This window comes from Drosophila albomicans, chromosome 3 (assembly GCF_009650485.2).
Source record: "Drosophila albomicans strain 15112-1751.03 chromosome 3, ASM965048v2, whole genome shotgun sequence".
NCBI classification, from domain to species: Eukaryota; Metazoa; Arthropoda; class Insecta; order Diptera; family Drosophilidae; genus Drosophila; species Drosophila albomicans.
The window spans coordinates 1,365,072-1,385,004 of record NC_047629.2 but is presented as its reverse complement, the minus strand read 5'-3'; the positions used below and the strand labels follow the sequence as shown (position 1 = coordinate 1,385,004).

The 19,933-nt window shown below is 39.2% G+C and overlaps 3 protein-coding genes across 3 annotated transcripts; 1 reads left to right on the top strand and 2 right to left on the bottom strand.

Moving 5' to 3' along the window:
• Positions 1-485: 485 nt before the first annotated feature.
• Positions 486-5,735, bottom strand: LOC117566995 (putative fatty acyl-CoA reductase CG8306). Its single transcript, XM_034246670.2, has 7 exons — positions 5,309-5,735; positions 1,911-2,495; positions 1,743-1,852; positions 1,488-1,680; positions 1,168-1,425; positions 849-1,106; positions 486-783 (listed from the first exon to the last, which is right to left on the bottom strand). The coding sequence occupies exons 1-7, from the start codon at positions 5,314-5,316 to the stop codon at positions 645-647; spliced, it is 1,551 nt and encodes a 516-aa protein (XP_034102561.1). The 5' UTR covers positions 5,317-5,735; the 3' UTR covers positions 486-644.
• A 500-nt stretch (positions 5,736-6,235) lies between these two features.
• On the bottom strand, positions 6,236-18,431 carry LOC117568710 (putative fatty acyl-CoA reductase CG8303). The gene is made up of 6 exons (XM_034249525.2): positions 18,292-18,431; positions 10,168-10,557; positions 7,768-8,272; positions 7,259-7,700; positions 6,861-7,118; positions 6,236-6,793 (listed from the first exon to the last, which is right to left on the bottom strand). The coding sequence occupies exons 2-6, from the start codon at positions 10,492-10,494 to the stop codon at positions 6,661-6,663; spliced, it is 1,665 nt and encodes a 554-aa protein (XP_034105416.1). The 5' UTR covers positions 10,495-10,557; positions 18,292-18,431; the 3' UTR covers positions 6,236-6,660.
• On the top strand, positions 11,495-13,325 carry LOC117566794 (uncharacterized). Its single transcript, XM_034246337.2, has one exon. It carries the CDS (start codon positions 11,674-11,676, stop codon positions 13,117-13,119), a length of 1,446 nt encoding a protein of 481 aa, XP_034102228.2. The 5' UTR covers positions 11,495-11,673; the 3' UTR covers positions 13,120-13,325.
• Positions 18,432-19,933: the final 1,502 nt, after the last annotated feature.

The window sequence follows — 19,933 nt, the reverse complement described above, 5'->3', positions numbered from 1 at the left end:
GGTTAAAGTAAGAGCAAAAAAAAAAAAATGAAAAACACGTAAACTGCTTGAACTGAATTTGAAACAGCACATCTGCGCACAGATAGATAACAGAGCTGAGCAATAATCTAACGTCACCAATGTTGATAAAAATTAATATCGAATATGTGGAGTCGACTTTGAGTTAATATCGATATTATATCGACAAAATATAAAAACATGATTGTCAGTGTAGCGAGTCATATAATTAATTAGACATGGAAAATACCAAAAGTTATACATTGATATATATTTTTTCCTCATAAGTAATTATAAAACAGTAGTGTCATGAATGTATTCTATTTCAATGACCGAAATGTTGTTATGTATTGGAACTTCAGTTCGTTCGAATCAAATAGGAATTGGATTCGACTAATCGATTCATTGTTTTAAAAAGATCGATTAATAACAATCAAAAGTCGTCGATTTACAGTCTCGCGCCCAACAGTATTTAAAAGTCAATAACACTGTTTTGTTTTCATGCTGTAACTCACAGCTTGGTTATCTTATATTTTGCATTCAGAATAAATGAATAAATGTAATACCAAACCTTGATCAAATGATACATAAATAATTGAGAACTGTTAGAACTATATATAACATACATGCTCAGATGTAATTTGACCCTAAATTAGTCCAAACAGATAGTAAAACACGGGCAAAATGAGAGCAGCCTTCGCTGAAGACACCCCGGTCAACCCAATAATTAATTTGAAGATGCCGTAGTAGAAGACTAATTGCAGCACAACGTGGAGGCCCAAGAGACTGAAAAATTCGAAAAAATGAGCAATGATATTTAAATATACCGATGGTAGTTAAAGTCTACTAACATTTTATCTTTGCGACGCGCTTTTTCCAGATTCTTTGGAGACTCCTTGCTCAGGTACTGACGCACACCTCGAATAGTGTTGGCAAAGTATTCATCCCAGGTAAGCTCACTAATGTCGATAATGAACTTCTTTCTATCAACGGGATCTAGAGTTTTCGACAGAGCCAATAGACGTTTGCTATCAAAATGCCACTCCGTGAATATAAACTTCTCCAGGGTATTCAATGAGTTCCATACATTCTTATGCAAGCGCATCAAGCTGTAAGTGTGAATAAGGATGATTATCAAGGAAGAGGATTGTAGATAGGGATAGTAATTACATGGGCCTGCCACCTGATAACTTGGTAACCAAGTCGAGGAAAAAGCCAGGTATGAAGTGAAAGAGAATGGCGCCGAGACGGAACAGGAAAAGGCTCTTAACCAGACGAAGATTTGGGTACCAGACGGCACTATTGAGTGGATACTCGTGTAGATAACCATTGATTTTGTCGGTCAAGAACTCGAAACGGAAAGGCTTGTATGTGCTGGAGGTAAGATGGAAGATCTGCAGCTCGGCTGGACGATTGCCATTCTTAACTCTGCAATAATAAGTCATTAGCAAAAGATACTATAAGTTTGCACAATTTGTTGCAAAACTCACTTCAGTGAATTGACATAGAAGCCAGTAGCTATGATGCCATTGACCACCACATCGATGGGAATGTAGTCCATAATCAGAGTGGGATCCAAGGGTAATCGACGCAAAATACCCTTTGAAGCGCCCATGAAGAAGCCTTGTGGTCCGTTCTTCGAAATCGTCCAGCCGGGAATTGGCTCCTTCCAGGCAGCCGTGACTGCAATTCAACAAAATATGTAAGTGAGGTTCATAAGATCTCGTATCATTCGGTCAACTCACTCATGCTGGGACGCACAATGCCGCAGGGGAATTTGCTTGCAACTTTGGCCACTTCGTGTTCCGCCAGATGTTTGGTGAACGTGTAAGTATTGGGATGATCCTTTAGTAATCTGTAGAGCGTAAAGATTAAGAACAATTCTCAAATAGACTGCGACGTTGTCAACTTACTTTGGCTCCAGCTCCTTGAGAGCATCGTCGTTAAGCGTTTCCGCCAGCTGAATGATCTTTTCGGGATCATCTGGCGAGGGATACAACTTCTCTTCCACCTCAGTAATGTACGAGTTTACATAGGCGCTGGACACATGTACCAAGGCATCCAATTTGGTCAACTGCTGACAGAGCTCCACAACACGACGTGTGCCACGTAGATTGATGTTTGTGGTTTCTTTAAGGGATTGGAAGAAATCTAGCGTGGCAGCCGAATGGAAAACAACATTAACATTTTCGATAAGGGTTTGGCGATCCTTTGGCGAGATGCCTAAATTCTCTAGGCCGACATCGCCCTCAATTGGAACTATCTTTGAAAGTCGCGACTCCAGTTGCAGTTCCTTGAATCGATCAAACACCGAGTTCTTCTTCAGTTCCTCCAAACGTTCCTGGATGTTCTTCCCTTTCTTGGCGCGCATCAGCAAATACAAGGTTCCCACATTGGGCACATCCCGCAGCAGCTTCTCCACAATGGTGACGCCCACAAAACCTGTGGCACCCGTGATAAACACATTGCGGCCCGCATAAAAGTCTGTAATCGGCGTGCTGTGTGAGTGGGTAAAAATTCATCAGTTAAAACGCACACAGTTTGGTTTATATAACTAACATATAACTCAGCTATTTCCCATATATACGATTATATTTACAGATTCTGTTTTACGAGCATCATTGTGAACATACAAAAAAGTGAAGACAAAAGACAAAACTTTCCCTAGTCGGGTCGGCATTCAATCGCTAGCAGGTTCGTTGGCGAGTGTCACTCGCCTCATCTCAACTCGGTTACGACATCAAATCATTAGGCAAAGCAACGCGTGCGTGGCTGTGGATGCTTCCCTGGTCCGAGTTAACAAGTTTTTGGCGCACTTCTCGAAACTGATTATACAATAATCCAAAGTCCAAAGTTCAAGACGAATGAACGAACTTCTGGTATCATAGTTGAATTCTATCTGAAGTTGGACTTTAATATGTATTTATATAACTAACAACATGTCGTAGGTGTTTTTCATTAATGAACACCAAAGAGCTTTTGATTTGTCGTTATACCAAAGGTGACACTCGAGACGGAAACTTTTCGAATACATTAAAGAAAAAGTAATCTAAATTCGCGTAACCACATTAAATGCTAATTGCAATTGGGTCAAAAGCCGCTTGTAATGACAGGTTTTGTTGGCCAAGTCGCGAACACGCAATAACAAACTGTCTCAATTAGTTTATTTCGCGTTAGTCGCTGCATCCGCATCCGAGTTTGTCTTGGACACTCTTCATATGGTCATGGCAAATGATTTTATAATGACGTTTTTGCTTTTTCGTATTTATGGTCCAAGTTTGTCCATTGGCAATTAGATGTTGAAAGTTTTGAAAGCACAAATAAAACCAACATTAAGAAAATGTGTTCAATTTACATACGAAAATAACATGCATATACTATAAGTACATATTTGTTGTAATCGTATGCAATTTGAGCGTTAAGTTAGTTCAAAGCTTGAACGGCTGCAACTGCAAGTTGCCTCGTCATTGCTCAGCGCTACAATTGTAGATCTCATAGATGCCACTTGAGCTCACGACTAGCTGGCTTTCACTTTGAGCCCAAGTTTGCTATCTCTTTGGATTGAACCGAAACCCAGTTAGATGATTTGCTAGTAAATTAGTGAATTTGCCACGCAAGAGGTTCGCCAATTTTCTACCGGGTTTTAATTTGAAAGCTACAGTAAATTATATTATTATCTTATTGTTGTGAGTTGCTGTGATTAGAATTTGCCAACAGGTTTTCTTGAATCAGACCCAAGTAGAGCGTAACTCTTATCTGTATCCATAATTAATTGGGGATTTATGTGGCAAGTGTTGCTACAAAGGGCCGGCAAATGGGTCAGCCTAGGGAGTAGTTACGATGACTATCTGAAGGCTGCTTAATGTTCACGTCTCGTCAAGTAGCTCCATAAAATTTGCCGCAAAAACAAAACAGCGCTAATATGTTCAGACTTCCGAGGGCGCAGGGGGCAGGGCCAAGAGGCAGGTGTACACTGATTCAACCTTGTTGTTGCAGTTAAAAGACGGAACGAACATTGGGAGTTTTAATCACTATTTTGTGGTTTCAAGAAGCGGACATAATTGCATGTAATGGAGCTCGTTTTGCACTGTACTTGGCCGCCGTCAGCTGCGGTGGTTCTCATTGTCTGTCGTATTTCTCCACTTGAGCCACTGCATCATATATCAACGCCTCTTCCACTTGACTTGAGGCTGTTGCTTCTGCTGTCAAGGTAACCAGTTTCATGCATAACAATTAACGTCATTCTAAATGTGATTGCAGGTAACGTCGCGCTTGGGAACTTTATAAATTGAAACTCGGTGCGGTAAGCATTGATTAGGTCAAAGTTTAAGAGGCGTATACTGTTTCGGATACTACATAGTTTTTCAAATTGTTTGAATAATTCACACTTCAAGTCTGGAAGAGTGTGTGTTTATAATAAATAAAGGCGTGTACTGCGACAGATGTCTGTGGGAACTCGATGGTAAATCTACTTTGAAGTAGTCAGTAGTTACTTCAGTTACGAATATTTTTTAAATAATACTGCCATCGTTTTAATTTATGTATTTAATTAACCGTCGAATTTGGTAAGATGCTTTCTATGGCATCATGATGATCTGGTAATTTAATCCGGTTCTTGCCAAGTTGCGCATAAAGAGAATCTTCCGCCAAGCTTTTTTGGGACAGTTTCAAAATTTAGAGAGCTAGTATCATCTAAACCAGTAGACGAATTTCCATTTTAAGAGGTGGAGTTCTTTGAGATTTAAATGTTTATTCGAAAGGAGAGACAGGTTTTCAACAACATCTGATGGTGATAAAAAATACAAGAGTATCTTTTTTGGGGGTCGTTCTGCTTGTTAGATACAATGTTGCAACTAAGCGATTATCTAACGTTAGACGTAAATTATTTATTATTATTATTCTTATACACATTGCTATCTATTTACACTTTTGTAAATATACATATATAGCAAAGTCATTAAAGATTTGTTCAACTGCAAATAATTAATAATAACATTAGACAGTTAACACACACATACATGTGTTCGTCTCTGTTAACTCATCTGTTGTTAACAGAACATTCTGAGTTTGTGTGCATCCCGAACACATTTTATCTTTGTGGATTGGATTGGCGTACTCTAAATTTTGCTAAATTTATTTTAATTTATGTAAGATATGCAATGAAACACACTCTAGAAAAGCACGAGTACGCCTGTATGTATGTATGTGCATACGAAAATACATGCATATATAGTGTTAGCAAAAGCAGTTAAACTGGCCAGAGATATTTGTTAGATGGACCATTGTATAATCGATCCCCAATCTTGCTTACCTGGCCATTTTTAACGGGAATCAACAGTCACACTCGGGATAAAAGTCTTGTTTGTTGTTTTTTTATATCAAAAATAGTTTGTGCGTAGCTCCGATTTGTCGCAAACAGAACAAACGTAAATTTCTCTTTTTCGTCAGATGTTAAACTGGGGCTCTGTTTTCGTTGTTTCCTCTTTCACTTGGTTGTTTGATTTAGCGCTGTTGCTCCGGCAGTAAACAAAATGTACAAACACATCTGTATCTACCGACATACATACATACAAGTAAGTACGTATATGGTGTGCACGTATGCGTTTGAATGCGTATATGTATTACTGAACAGTTACGTTGCTTTATGTGGTGAGTAACTTGACTCGCTACAGAAACTTAGCTTTAAGCGCGCGATCACAAACTCACAACTTGCACGTTTGCCGGCCGAAGCGTAACTATTCAATCGATCGGGTCTCGGCTCTCAGCTCCCGAGTATCTCGTGTCGCTGAACGTCAACGTCTGACGATCATCATCATCCCCATTCGCAACTTCATAATTAACTTGTGCTCCAAACCTGTTATGCAGTGGCGTCTTCCACAGGGGGAATTTTTTGATACCCGTACATGAAGATATTTTAAAAGATTACGATTAGATTATAAAAGTACATACGTTTTTAACTAATTAAAAGTGTTATAGATAAAGTTATAACCATTTAAAGTTGAATTGTATGTGTGTGTGAGAAGAAAATTTAAAATGTAAAATACCTCGCAAAGTAAAGTGGAAATTTTCATCAAAAGTATTGCATACTTTTAGGGCGAACAAAAACTAAGTTCCACAGCGTATGAATAGGTTCCACATGAACGTGATCTCTTATGATTTTATGATAACTTAATATTGTTCTCCCAATTATAATTAATTTGACGACAAATTCTATTATTTCGATATGCAGAGTAAAAGAATTGTTATTTGCCTTAATATTAAAGTTGTCATATTTATTTCAATAGTAGTTACACAGTTATTATTTTATCGATTACATTTAGTTTCGTAAATTAAAAGTGCTGAAACATTGACTATTTGACTATATACCAGGACTATTTGTTAATGTGACTACGATTTGAGCTATGTTTTGGACTTGTTTGCATTGTTTGTTGTATGTTGCTTTTGTTAGATTTGATATATTTATTTATTAGATTCATGGTGCCTATACATTATCGCGTACGTACTTCTGAAAGTTGTTGACTTGTACTCAAAGTGAGAATTTACTATATAGTAAAAATACAATATGAAGACGACTGAGTTAAAGGTGAGTGAAAGGTGAGAGGTTATTTTGGACTGCATATTGCACAATGTGAATGATCCGGGCTGATTCAATTTGTGGTAGCTTTACAACCAGATCAAAAAGCCCCATATGAGCAGAGCCAGTGTCAGACCAATTTGGAAGCCCAGGAATGGGGTGAGAGCAAAGCACAGAATTGCAAGAATCGCTGCGAAGCCGGCATAATGCAGAACATTGAAGCTGTGAAGGAAGACATTGTATTGAAAATATGTTAAACTTTCTAACTAAATGATTTATTTGTACTTACACCTTCCAGTAGTTACGATGCCATTGTGTGGTCACCGCGGATTCCTTGAAGTAGAAGCGACGAATGCCGATCAGACAGCGATCAATGAACTCGGTCCAATCGCATTGGCTGGCATCAAAGTTATAGCGCTTGCGATCGCTCTCATGGATGAAGGAGGAGATGCGCAGTGCGTTCTTTAATGAATAACGGAAGTCCTTGTCGAGGAAATAGTCGAAAGCCTTGGTGCCATTCTGAAATACTCGCATGTATTCATAGGCGCTGTTGGAAAACAATTGCAATATATTAATATGCTTGGTTTTTAAATATTAATATAAACCCAATTCTCACTTAGCGACTAAACTAAAGGGTTTTCATGTTATTTTTTTTAACGTAAAGTGAAACGATTTCAAGCTACTCACGTGTGTTGGGGCATGCCAATGCCAAAAAGTTTCTCCGGTATGATGAAGATCATAGCGGGCAGCAAATGGAACAAGTAGAAAAACAGATTGTAGCGCCAGCCGTTACGTAACTTTGTCGCTGGTTTCCAAACAAAACTGTTGGGTGGATGACGCTCCACACTGTCATTGATAATGTCGCAGAACTGAGAGAGGGTCAAGGGGTTAACCTCGCCCGATGTGCAGTGGATTATCTCGGGCTTCTCAACATGATGTGTGCCCACATACCAGCCCATGACCAGGGAGCTGTTGATAACGTAGTCGCATGGTATGATATCAATGACGGCATTTGCGCGTCCGCACATCGTGCGAAAGATGCCCTTGACGAAGCCAGCCAAAAAGCCCAAATGACCTGAGTTGGCATTGCCTACCCAACCCTTCATTGGGTTCTCCAGTGTGCCGTAGACTAAAGAAACGAAATACATATTAAGTTAATCGATCTTCGTCTGGGAATAGGAAGAGTGTGAACTTACCTATCGATGGCCTGACTATGGCTGCTGGCAGACCGGACATCTCTGCCATGAGCAAATTCTCCGATAGATTCTTGGTGAATGTGTATGTATTTGGATGATCCTTGAGATATTCCTTACACTTGGCCGGCGTGAAATCAACCCAGGCCTCATCGTTCTCCGCCATCTTCATCATCTCGTATGGATCGAATTGGGACTTGTAGACATCCTCGGTGATCAGGCCACGATTGTTGCTGTTGCAAAAGGCTGTGGAGCAATAGATGTAGGCGGACAATTGCTTCAGCTGCTTGGCCAACTCAATGGTCCGCATTGTGCCCGTTAGGTTCGTGAAGATCGCTGTCCGGAGTGGCGAGTTAAATCTGATCGTTGCTGCACTGTGATAGATCACATTCACACGCTCGACGATCTCCTTTAGCAGCTCGGGGGCAAATCCAAAGTTCGGTTCGGTCAGCTCACCCACCACGGGCACAACCTTGGCCAGTGTTTTCTCATTGTACTTTTGGAAGATCTGTGAACGCAAGATATGGGATAAATTACTAATCTTGTGGAGTAATAGTCGTAAGAGAAGTCAACAAAAAAGACTTTCAACTGACGAGTACAAAAACGTAATTCATTTCTTTATTACGCTATTAATTGTGTGTTTATTGTATAATGATGGTGGCGAGACAGAAGCTAGTTCAAAGCAACATGCTAGACTAGTGTATACCTAATGCTATTACAGAAGAGAGAGAAGCACTACGAGTCTGAGCAAAGAGCTTTATGCCAAGAAGGCACACGGCGGACGGAAGACTTCACTTTGGTTTTCGACAAATTAGCGCGCCATTAAGATGCGTCGTAATTGTTGGAGATAATGGGCCCCCTCCTACCCATGTGAAAAATGGGTCGTTGAGGTGTCAAGTTGGTGTCAAGAGCGTGGACGAGGTGCAGCGACGTTACACGCCTGTTACATTAATTTAAGCCATATCTGCGTCTGCAGGTTTTATACCCGATACCCAAATGGTGGCGAGGTATACAATTTTGTGACTAATGTGGACAGAGCTTTGTTAATATAAAGTATGCATATTCTGAAACAGTCTAGGAAATATAACTACATGACTCTCATTTTCTTTCTAACTATATATTCGTTTTTGTTTTGCACGCATTTACACTTAGATTCTCTCTACCCAAAATGCACTTCAAACCACGTTTGTTTTGATATTTGCAATGCCGTTTTCCGCCTCCGCAAATCTAACAATACTAAATTGTGAGCTTCTATATAAGTTGCAGCTTTTATTTTTATACCCGCTACCCATAGGCTAGAAGAGTATTATAAGTTTGTGTCGACAGGAAATGTATGTAACAGGTAGAAGGAGGCATTTCCGACCCTATAAAGTATGTATATTCTTGATCAGCGTCAACAGCCGAGACGATTTAGCCATGTCCGTCTGTCCGTCTGTGTGTCTGTCCGTCTGTCCGTCCGTCCGTATGAACACCTAGATCTCAGAGACTATAAGAGATAGAGCTATAATTTTTTTCGACAGCATGTTTGCACGCAGATCAAGTTTGTTTCAAATTTTTGCCACGACCCGCAAATCAACAAAATCGAATAACAAGCGTAATTTTAAAGTTAGAGTTGCGAATTTTGGTATATATAATAATAGTAGTAGTTATGATTCCTGAAAATTTGGTTGCGATCAGATAAAAATTGTCGAAGTTTTAAAGAAATACTTTTGTATGGGCAAAAACGCCTACTTATAGGGGTCTTAGTTGCTTTGGCTGACAATCTGGTATATTGAGCCGTCTATGGTATATTTTGAATGCGGTACTATATCGATATATCGACATATACCATTTGGTATATTGTTAGTATGTTTGCAGTATATTTGGTATATTTTGAGAATAATACCGCAAAATATATTGCTTTTATTCAAAATGGGTAGCGGATATCTCACAGTCGAGTACACTCGACTGTAGCTTTCTTACTTGTTGGTATAAACAGTAACACAATCTAGTTGACCTCTCTACAAATTTGCTAACAATGGGATAATAAACTGGCAGCTATATAAACTTTAGGATGTTGTGTTAGCTTTTCTAGCACTTTCTGATACGATAGAAAGGTGTTATAACTTTGCGTCAACAGGAAATGGAGGCTTTTCCGACCTCATAAATTATAATGTTATGGTTTATCTTGAATGTAAAGGTAACAATATCGTTAAACCATATATTATTAAGTTTTTAGCCATATTCATTTGCTATAATCAGCATTTTTTCTGTATTTTGATTTGGTATACTTTAACTATCAAAAAGCCTTGGCTTTCTTTTGATCTTATTGAGAACGGGTAGCGGGTATATCACAATCGAATGCACTCGATAGTAATTTTCCAACTGGTTGTTAGATTGTTTGTTAGTTTTAGGCATGCATACCGGCTTCTGGAGAAGACGATTAATACGCTCGTTGGGATCAAAATTGCGTTTGCCTCGGACCAGTACGTAGATGGTGCCAATGTCAGGATGTGTGTCCAGCAGTGCCTCAATAAGAACTGTGCCCAAGAAGCCCGTGCCACCAGTGATGAAAATATTTTTCTTGGCAAAGAACTCGGGTATGGTGAGAGCTGCGTTCAGCTGACGCTGGCTGGAATGTGGCGATTCATTTGTTATTGGTTTTCTAATACCAATCTTCGTGTTGGTTCTGTTGCTGTTGATGTCATTGTTGTTGTTGTTGTGGTTGCCATGCTCCGTTATGACGGCCATGGTATAGGGCTCTAGATTTGTGGGTGGCGCCAACTTGCTGCTGGATCTGTCTTCGGTTGCGAGCTGCAGAAGGTGATAATAAAAACACAAATGGGTTAACAATTTGATTAATCGTATATGTGCATTCACAAATCACAAAGCGTCTTTCAACTGGACTTTATTACTTTAACAGTTATCTTTCGAATCGCCGGAAGTGCAATAAGCGTTAAACTTAATCTTTGGACTTTTGAGATATCAATAGATTGTATGCATCACGAAATTCGGTCATGTTAATGCTAATTAATCAACCTTCTCTCTAAAGCTCTCATTTTATTGCCCTGTGCTTGACGCTTATTTGATGACCTTAAGTGCCAGTCATTAAAAGTGTATAAAGAGGAAATGCAATTTAGATAGATTTAAAATTTCCCTAAAAATTCAACTACAATTGCATAACGCACAACAAAACTGTTTATAACAGTAACAGAGAATGTTCATATTTACAATCCCAATAAAAATTCATTCATTATGAAAATTGACCAAAGTTATTATTTACTTTGCAGGAATATAAAGAAAGTTGCATGAATGAAATATGATTGTTGATAACTAGACCTCGGAAACACACTTTTATATATTTTAAAAATTATTAGATATCTATAAATTCAGATTAGTTATGCACTAATTTTAAAATACGAATATCTCTTTAAACTAATATTTTAGCGAAACGAACCTTTATGTCATCTAAATTTATTATGAAAATACAGTATATGAATATACTGTCTATATATTAAATGTGCAGTAAATATGCAGTATATACTTTATATTCAGCGAATATACATATTTTAAACCTGTTGATTACTATTTAATATTTTAGAGGTCAGGATTAGTTCACTGACTGTTTTGTCTTTTGTCAAAATTTATAGGTTTGAAAAATTCAAACACCTTTTCCGCATGTGCTGAGAAGGCGTCGGCAAATGTCTCAATTCAGTGTGTTCAAGTTGACTTAAGTGAATTGTTTCAGTTGCCCTTCGTAATCCCCTAGTTATTATTTTTTAGATCCAGGGGAATTCAGTTCTCAAAATTTCGGTTTCAGTTTTTGGATGTACAAGTAAAACAAAAATAAAGGGTTTGAAATTCGTTGCAACCTAGCCAAAATTCTGTGCAATATTTTTAGTTAGTTGAATACCAAAAAACATTTCTTTTATGATGAATGTCGTCAAGAGTTTGAGACACTGCGTGCGCATGCTAAGACGCGGTGCCTCCGGGAAGATGCCACAAAACGGACAGATTGCCCCCATGAGCGTGGAACAGCGTCGTAACTACCGCTACGACGATCGATTCAATTGGCCAACTGGTAATCCGGGGGATGGGAGAGATACGAAACTGGGCAACACATACAGCGATGAGTTGTTTGATCCTCGGCATGATGAGCGCCACTACAAGAGCTATCAGCGCAACGATGCCAACAATAGAATGACAAAGGACGTGGAGTCTAGACGACGCGTGCCTCAGCATTCATTGGACCACCAGCGTCGTCAGGCGCGCATCATACAGGAGAACAAATGGAGGTGGCAGCGCCGTACGGAGCCCAAAACTGCGCCAGGCTTTCGCGTATCGTATGAACATCCCATCTATGGCGCTAGTCCACAGAGACGTCCGGGCCGTCAGGAACAGCAACCGCGTCGCCCAGGACGTGAGCAGCGCTTGAAGGAGAAGCAACGCCAGGAGAAAGAGTTGCGTGAATCTCGTAAGGATTATGACCTGCCCGGCTACAATCGACCATTGAGGAGCGAGGCGGGTGATAGCACCTCATCGACGGACGAGAATCAGTTTGCAAGCCAATCTTGGCTGGCCAAGCGCAAGCAAGAGAATGAGCAGCAATATTGGCACACATGGCAGACGTGTCCCTCAGAGCGGCAGGACCCCGAGACTGCAGAGGCCGAGGATATCGCGGAGGAGATCTCCCCTGGCTATGAAAGTACCCATGAAACTCGTCGGGGTTTTGTGAAGCCTTCGCGACCCTACGACGGCGGCGTGCGTCGCTTCCAGACGCATTCCCTGCAGTTAAGCGAAGGCAGGAAGCATTTGAAAACAAAGCGATCGGCGGTAAGGCGTCGGCCCAGCGGCATGGAGAAGCAATATCTATTGGCCCGAGACTTCACCACTCGCATCCACAGATTGAGCGATGAGAGCGACAACAGCGTTGAGGAGGTCAACAAGTCTTTCAAGCGACCCACATCGTTGCTGCAGTCTCATGTGTTCAGGTCGTCGCCAACAGTCTATGCGGATGAGCAGAAGGTGGAGCAGTTGGAAGACATTGGGCTGCCCAAACAGCCACCGCGCATGAAACTTGCGTGGCACGGTCTGCCCCTACCCGTCTACAAACGGTTCGAGAGCATCAAGAAGGCGGTCGCTCGCAAGCAACTGGATAGTAGCACAAAGAAACGTCTGCAGCCACCGCGATTCCGTATGACTGTCAGATCCAAGGGACTGGCACGCCAGCGAACACCCATCGATAGCTTCTCCAATCAGCTGGCCGTGAAGACGCAGTTCACGCCGTACAGTGAATACTTGGGGTACGGACGGCTGAGTGTCTGCGATGCCTGGCACAATTTCGCCAATGCCCACAATCTAAAGCCCATCTGCTGAACATCTGGAAGGGGATCAACAATGGTGGTAGTTGGCAGTGCAGTGAAGATTCAAAACCGAGATCAAACTAAGCAGTTTGTGGGCATTATATAAAATTTTTTTTATTTCATTTTAAAAGGAAGACCTTTATCTCATATACAACAGGGCCTCAATAATATTGGTTATGCATCTGTACTTCCAAATATATGCATGTCCATAGTTTTTTACTTTGGTGGTCTTTTACGTAAATTGGCTACTATTGCATTCTCAACTGAGATCAGAAAGGTATATATATAAGTCAAATGCATTCTCAAAACCAAGAGGCGACTAAAGAACGGCCTTTAAAATAAATTAGGTAGTAATGCATTTTCATAGCTGAGATTATAGAAGGAAAGGGAAGACAGGGTGCCAATAATTCTTATATATAAATATATGGAAATATTTATTTCAAAAGTTTTTACTTGTTCATTTCTTTTAACTTTTAAGCAAATTAATTCATCTTCGACTAAGATCATCGTTATTTTTCGCGATCTTTTTTGCTGATAATGTATACTGAAAATCGTGATCAGACTTTAAACTATTTTTGGGCATTATACAAAAATTAGCTTTCTGTCTTAAAAAAAAAAGACTTAATCTTTTATAACAATCTTTACATACAATTATACGTATGTCAATAGTTTTTATTGTTAGCGACCTTTCAAGTATATTAAGTTAGCTGCTAATTACGCGAATATCTCTTAGATATGAAAACAACACACATAAATGCTCGGAAGAGGCCTAACAATGATTGTTTTCTGAGGTCTAACATCGAGAAAACATGCGTAGCTGTTTTTTTCTTCTTTTTCGTGTGTGTTGAGATTAATTTTGACCATTTTCAGTGATTTGTTTGACGCTTGTATTTGTGTCAAGGCCGTGTTGAAAAGTAACTCAAAGTCTGACTAGCAACTACATATTTCCGAATTTTTATGTTTCGACAATATCTAACAAATATTTGGTGAGCATAGTTTTTCTATAAATAATCAAATCGTCTGCAACAACGCACGGTCACGGTCATTTTCGTTTTCGTTATTTTCGATTTTTCGATTTCGATAAGCTGAAGATACCCCGCGCTCTATGTTTAGTGGTTTGCATCTGGGTTTTTAGTACTTCCCTCCGGCATAACTGTGGCTTTATCTCTTGCTGATTGGCATTTGATTGCCCTGACACGTAGTTTTTGGCAACTCTACGCTAATTGAAAATGTGTTGCATTTATTTTTTTGTTTTTTGGTTGGTTTTTTTTTGTTTGGGTAATTTTCGAGATTGCGCTTTTAATTTAATTAGCCAACTAATTGGTGGGGAGGGACGGAGAGACGGTGGTCTAAAAAGGGGGCGTGCTAAATACTGATTTGGCAATATATGTATTTCAACAACCTTCGCTCAATTTCGAGTAACAATTTTCACACATGTGAAAACGTTTCCAAACATTTTTTTTGGGAGGGAGTGAGTCAACGTGCGCGCATTTGAGCTAATTGCCCAAATGACTTGAATCTTTCTCAAGGTGTTTTCAATCTTATGACATTGACTTCAGAATTATGTAAACTGAGAGATTTCAATGAATTGAATTGCTAACAAACAAACCAAAAATCTTGAACATAATGCGCCGCATCATGCTGAACTTCAGCAACACACAAAAAACTGGTTTCATTTCGTCGCTGTCCAATATCTTTTATATGTATTATATGTGACTAGGTCTTGGCTCCTAAATCAGCATAATTTTGCCTGACCCAAAGCATCATTTTATTTGTTTTTTATTTTGGTGTAGGGTCACAACAAGCTACACTATAATGATGTCAATGAACTGATATTAAGCCTATCCTCTTTAATAGTGCGATCCGTGGAATTTAAAATTCACTTGCGAATTCACAACAATAATAATATTGTGTATACGTAAAGTACAATTATTATATGTGCTGGCTGTCTGGTTGGAAAACCCTTAATCGAATGGTCACGTATAGAAGCTGAATTGAATACATCATAGACTTGTTTGTCGAATCTATTCGAGTGTGTATGAATATGTTTATCAGTGTGTTCTCAATTCAAAATCAGCGGAAGTGCTTCTATAGCATATTGCAGACTATGCATTTGATTGATTTTTGAAGGTTTTTCAGATACGGACAGACGAGTTTTAGTGCGTCTCAGAAAATTCGCAATTTATGCAATGAAGCGTAAGGATTTTAGACTAGCTAAAAGTGTTTTTATTTGCTAGATATCTTTTTTTGTACGAAATGAGCATGTGCATATAGTACAATAAATACAAAAGCCCATCTGCCTGCTGTATATACATATATGTATATAAGTATGTGTATAGCTATAGTGGCTTATTTTGCATAATTTTGCGACGTTTTGCGTTTCGCTTGCTAATTTTGCTTAACAAAAAAGACAGCGACGCGAGTCGCTCGCTGTTTAGCAGCATTTGTATTTGTGGATGTAAATTTATCTATAGCTGTAGCTGTGTAAAATTTATCTGAGCCTATCTTCAGCTAAGTATGCGAGAGAGCAAAACCGTTTATGGATATTATATCTTATGAAATTTCTTTTCCTCGCACATGTTCATTTGTCTTGCCAGCTTTTTGACCTATTTCGCAAACAATAACGGTCAAAAAACACATCGAACATCATTGTGACGTTTGCAAGGGCCAGCAAAACTGTGACGAATATAATTATGAATAAACCACGCACACACACACATACATAGATCTCACATCATTTTATTTTGGCACTTTCTATTTTACAATTTGAGATCTGTTTGAAGATCTCTTTTTGTCGCTATCTTGAACATCAACTGACTCGTGCGCTTTGTCAACTCGCTTCTCACATTTGGCCTTTTCTTATACTAGATTTGATTTGATGACTCTATATATGATATATACAAACACATATCTGTGCGTTTATTGGTATGCATATCTATAGGAATTGATGCTTCCGCCATAGCAACAAAATGTGTAACAATTTCTTGTTATTTATTCGCGGCATGCGTTGGCTGAACTTGATAGCCGTTTTTGGGGGCGAGTCAGTCAGCATACGAGTATAAACAAAAGAGCAACAGCAACAGCATAAGCAAAAGCACTAACAAAAACAAGTAAGAAAGTTACAGTTGAGTGTGCTCGACTGTGAGATACCCGCTACCCATTTTGAATAAAAGCAAAATATTGCGGTATTTTTTTCAAAATATACCAAAAATGCAAAAATACTAAAAATATACCAAATGGTATTTTTGTTATATCGATATAGTACCACATTCAAAATATACCATAGACGGCATAATATACCAGATTGTCCGCCAAAGCAACTAAGACCCCTAGTAAGTAGGCGTTTTTGCTCATACAAAAGTATTTTTTTTTAATAACTTCCACAATTTTTATCTGATCGCAACCAAATTTTCAGGAATCATAACTACTATAGTAGTTATTATATATACCAAAATTCGCAACTCTAGCTTTAAAATTACGCTTGTTATTCGATTTTTTTGATTTGCGGGGGCGGAAGTGGGCGTGGCAAAAATTTGAAACAAACTTGATCTGCGTGCAAACATAACAAATGCTGTCGAAAAAAAAATTATAGCTCTATCTCTTATAGTCTCTGAGATCTAGGTGTTCATACGGACGGACGGACAGACACACAGACACACAGACACACAGACGGACAGACGGACAGACGGACATGGCTATATCGTCTCGGCTGTTGACGCTGATCAAGAATATATATACTTTATAGGGTCGGAGATGCCTCCTTCTACCTGTTACATACATTTCCTGCCGGCACAAAGTTATAATACCCTTCTACCCTATGGGTAGCGGGTATAATTACAATGAGATTTTATATAGTGCGTATTAAGTGCGCGGCGGGTTTGAAACGATATCGCACTTTGCTTTTTGGGCCTGGCCATTTGTTTTAGCGGTAGCTACTGCCGATATCGTTGTTGTTGTTGTTGTTGACTGCTGCTAGCTGGTTGGCATTAGCATATTTATTTTTGTTGTTAGACCTTAACATTGAAACGACAAACGGTCTGACGAGTTCAATCAAATTGACGTGTGCTCGCATAATTGACGCTTTCAATGTCGCGTGCAGATATTGGGCTAAAACAAAAGACTTAGGCAACGAACTTGCCACGCCTAAAATGCTATGCACGCTGTGTTGTGTGAAATTATGGCTCTTATTGCTGCTTGCTAACCGAGCAATTCGCACTTATTTTTTCTCCTTTTTTTGTGAGTGTTTTGTCAAACAACACATAGCAAATAGACAATTGACTTTTGTTGTTTTCGGCTACGAGAGCCACTGTCAAGTTAAAAGAAATTATAAATAAATAAAATAGAGTTTTATGGACATTTTGGCGAACCGGTTTTGGTCCATCAATTTATTGCCGTGGGCCACAGATGAAATAAATCATCTAAAATACAACAACAAGAGTGGAAGAAACGAAAAACTCAGAAGACCTCAACAACAACTACAAACGACAAATTGGCCACGCTGCAAAACTGTAAGCTACAACTCGAGTTGAAACCTTCAAAATTGAAATACACAAAAGGGGAAAACACTTTAAAAGGTTCAACGCAACGCCAATGAATTTTCCAGCAAGAGCGCGAAAAACGTACAAAACAAACTTACTCAGAGACTTTGACTTCTCAGTTTTTTGCTTTGCGTCGCGAAAAACTCAACAGGCACACAACACTCAAACATACATACTACGTAGACCACAAACACACATACACACATACACGCACACACACACACCTGTCGTTGAAAAGCTAAAGCAAACAAACATACAAAAAGCCAATTGAAAATTGTTTTTGGAAGCAAAGTGAAAAGGCAGCGTGTCAATAGAAGCACTAGGAAAAGCGCTAGGAAAAACAAACAACAAATACTTATTTCAATAGATCAGCTAATTTTTCATATATCTTTTGCATTGTTTCCACATTGGTTGGCCATAGCTTTGGCTTTCGTCAGAGCGTGCTTCCGTTTGATTTGTTTGGCAATCGATTCTTAAATCGATTTCGATTCTATTTCAGCACATTTAGAAATCACACTTAAAATGTCTTGAAGGCTTTGAGGCGATGAGTCAACGCGAGTTTCACTTGATTTGCACTTGAGTTTTGAGTTTTTAGAAATTAACCAAAAAATAATTACGGTTAACAATTTGTGTCGTTGAAAACTAACCAAAATTATATTTGGATTCAATCAGATCCAAAGCAAAACGATCAAACGTTCAAATATGCGGTCTTAGTGGAAGAAGTTGCTGCCAATGCCGACGCACGCTCAACTCGAACTGAAACCGAAACTGAAACTGACTGAGCTCAACTGAGCGTCGACATGAGGAAATTTTAAATACCCACCAAGCAGGCAAAAGCTGAGCCACCGCCACCGCCACCGCTACCGTCAACAACAACAGCAACAACAGTAACGATGACAACAACAACGATTGGAGCAGCAACAAGATGCAGACGCAGACGCAGACGTCCGCATGGCCAACGAAACGACGTAATGAAAATCGGAACACTAAATAATAAGCTCAGCTGCGCAGTGAACGAGTTGGAAGGGGAAAGAGCTTGGCCAAGAGAATGAGAGAGTAAGTGCGAGAGCGAGAGCGAGAGACAGAGAGAATTAAAAGTCAAAATACCGAAAAGCAAAGTCAGCAAATAGCTTAACTTAGTATAGTGTCTCTTTGAGAGGCAAGTCTAGAGACCGAAACAGATACCACGAGAGCTTTGAGTGGCCTAAAGACAACAGTAACAACAACAACAACAACAACTGTCATTCAGGAAAGTCCCGCTACGTTGGGCTCGCTCGGTATCTATTTGGCCAAACTGAGAAAGCCAAGCTCAGCTCGTGTCTATCTAATTTCGTATCTGTTACGAGTGCAGCGTATCTATTTGAGTGTGGACTCACATATCTCTTCCGATAATGTCGCATCTGAGTGGCTATTTTGAGAGTGAGTGAGAGCAACAAAACAACATACTATGATTGCCTTCATTTATCACTTGTTTGAGTCACTCTCAGAGCTGAGATACTTTGGAAATACGCAATAAAAACCATTAAACAAATCAGCTACTATTGTATTTGGGCCCATTTAAATGTAAATGATACAATTTAATAATTTGAAATTTGTTGAAAATAAATTACATTTATTGTGACATTATTTACAATGATATGATGAGCTCTTCTTTGGAATGGTTTCGTGAGAATTGCTGACTTCTTTAATTCTTCATTTAATGGGGCCACCTTCTTCATCGGCATTGGAAATTGGACTCATTGCAAGGTCTGCTTAAATATATAAAATTGTGCTTACTTTTGCACTGCTGACGCCAATAAAATTTTATTTATTTGCAGCTGAAAATACTCAAATAACTAATGCGAAGATACTTGCAAAAGTATTGTGCAATTATCAATTATGTTTACCGATCTCTGTACTAGGCTCAATTGCAGCTGACCTAAAAAGAAACCCACACGGCCGTAAACTACAAAGAAACGCCAGACAAAAGTAACATTCAAATACAAGCAAAGTCTATATATAATAAGTTTTGTGTTGGACTCACAAAAGAAATGTCGACAAAAATACCAAAAAAATCAAAAAAAAAAAAAAAAAAAAAAATTTGACAGTAATTTGTGCGACACGCAAAATAAAGAAAGTGGGTGGGTTATTAGAGGTGTATGTGTGTGAGCATATGGGGGCGTGTCTTTGTATGCGTTATGTGTGGGTCCAAAGAGTTTCACGTGTTGTCAATGATCACCTATACAAGGCCATATTAGCAGGTCGTGCCCCAACTAAAACTGAAGTAAACAAGAGAAATGAATTGTTGAA

Bases quoted from the DNA above. Each gene is read 5' to 3' on its own strand.
- LOC117568710 (XM_034249525.2), bottom strand. From the start codon at position 10,494: ATGGCCGTCATAACGGAGCATGGCAACCACAACAACAACAACAATGAC. The intron at 7,701-7,767 runs GTAAGTTCACAC...TCGTTTCTTTAG, and splicing joins CATAGTCAGGCCATCGATAG to TCTACGGCACACTGGAGAAC. The intron at 7,119-7,258 runs GTGAGTAGCTTG...GTTTTCCAACAG, and splicing joins ATTGGCATGCCCCAACACAC to CGCCTATGAATACATGCGAG.
- LOC117566794 (XM_034246337.2), top strand. From the start codon at position 11,674: ATGATGAATGTCGTCAAGAGTTTGAGACACTGCGTGCGCATGCTAAGA.
- LOC117566995 (XM_034246670.2), bottom strand. The intron at 1,681-1,742 runs GTGAGTTGACCG...GTTGAATTGCAG, and splicing joins CATTGTGCGTCCCAGCATGA to TCACGGCTGCCTGGAAGGAG. The intron at 784-848 runs GTTAGTAGACTT...CGAATTTTTCAG, and splicing joins GCGCGTCGCAAAGATAAAAT to TCTCTTGGGCCTCCACGTTG.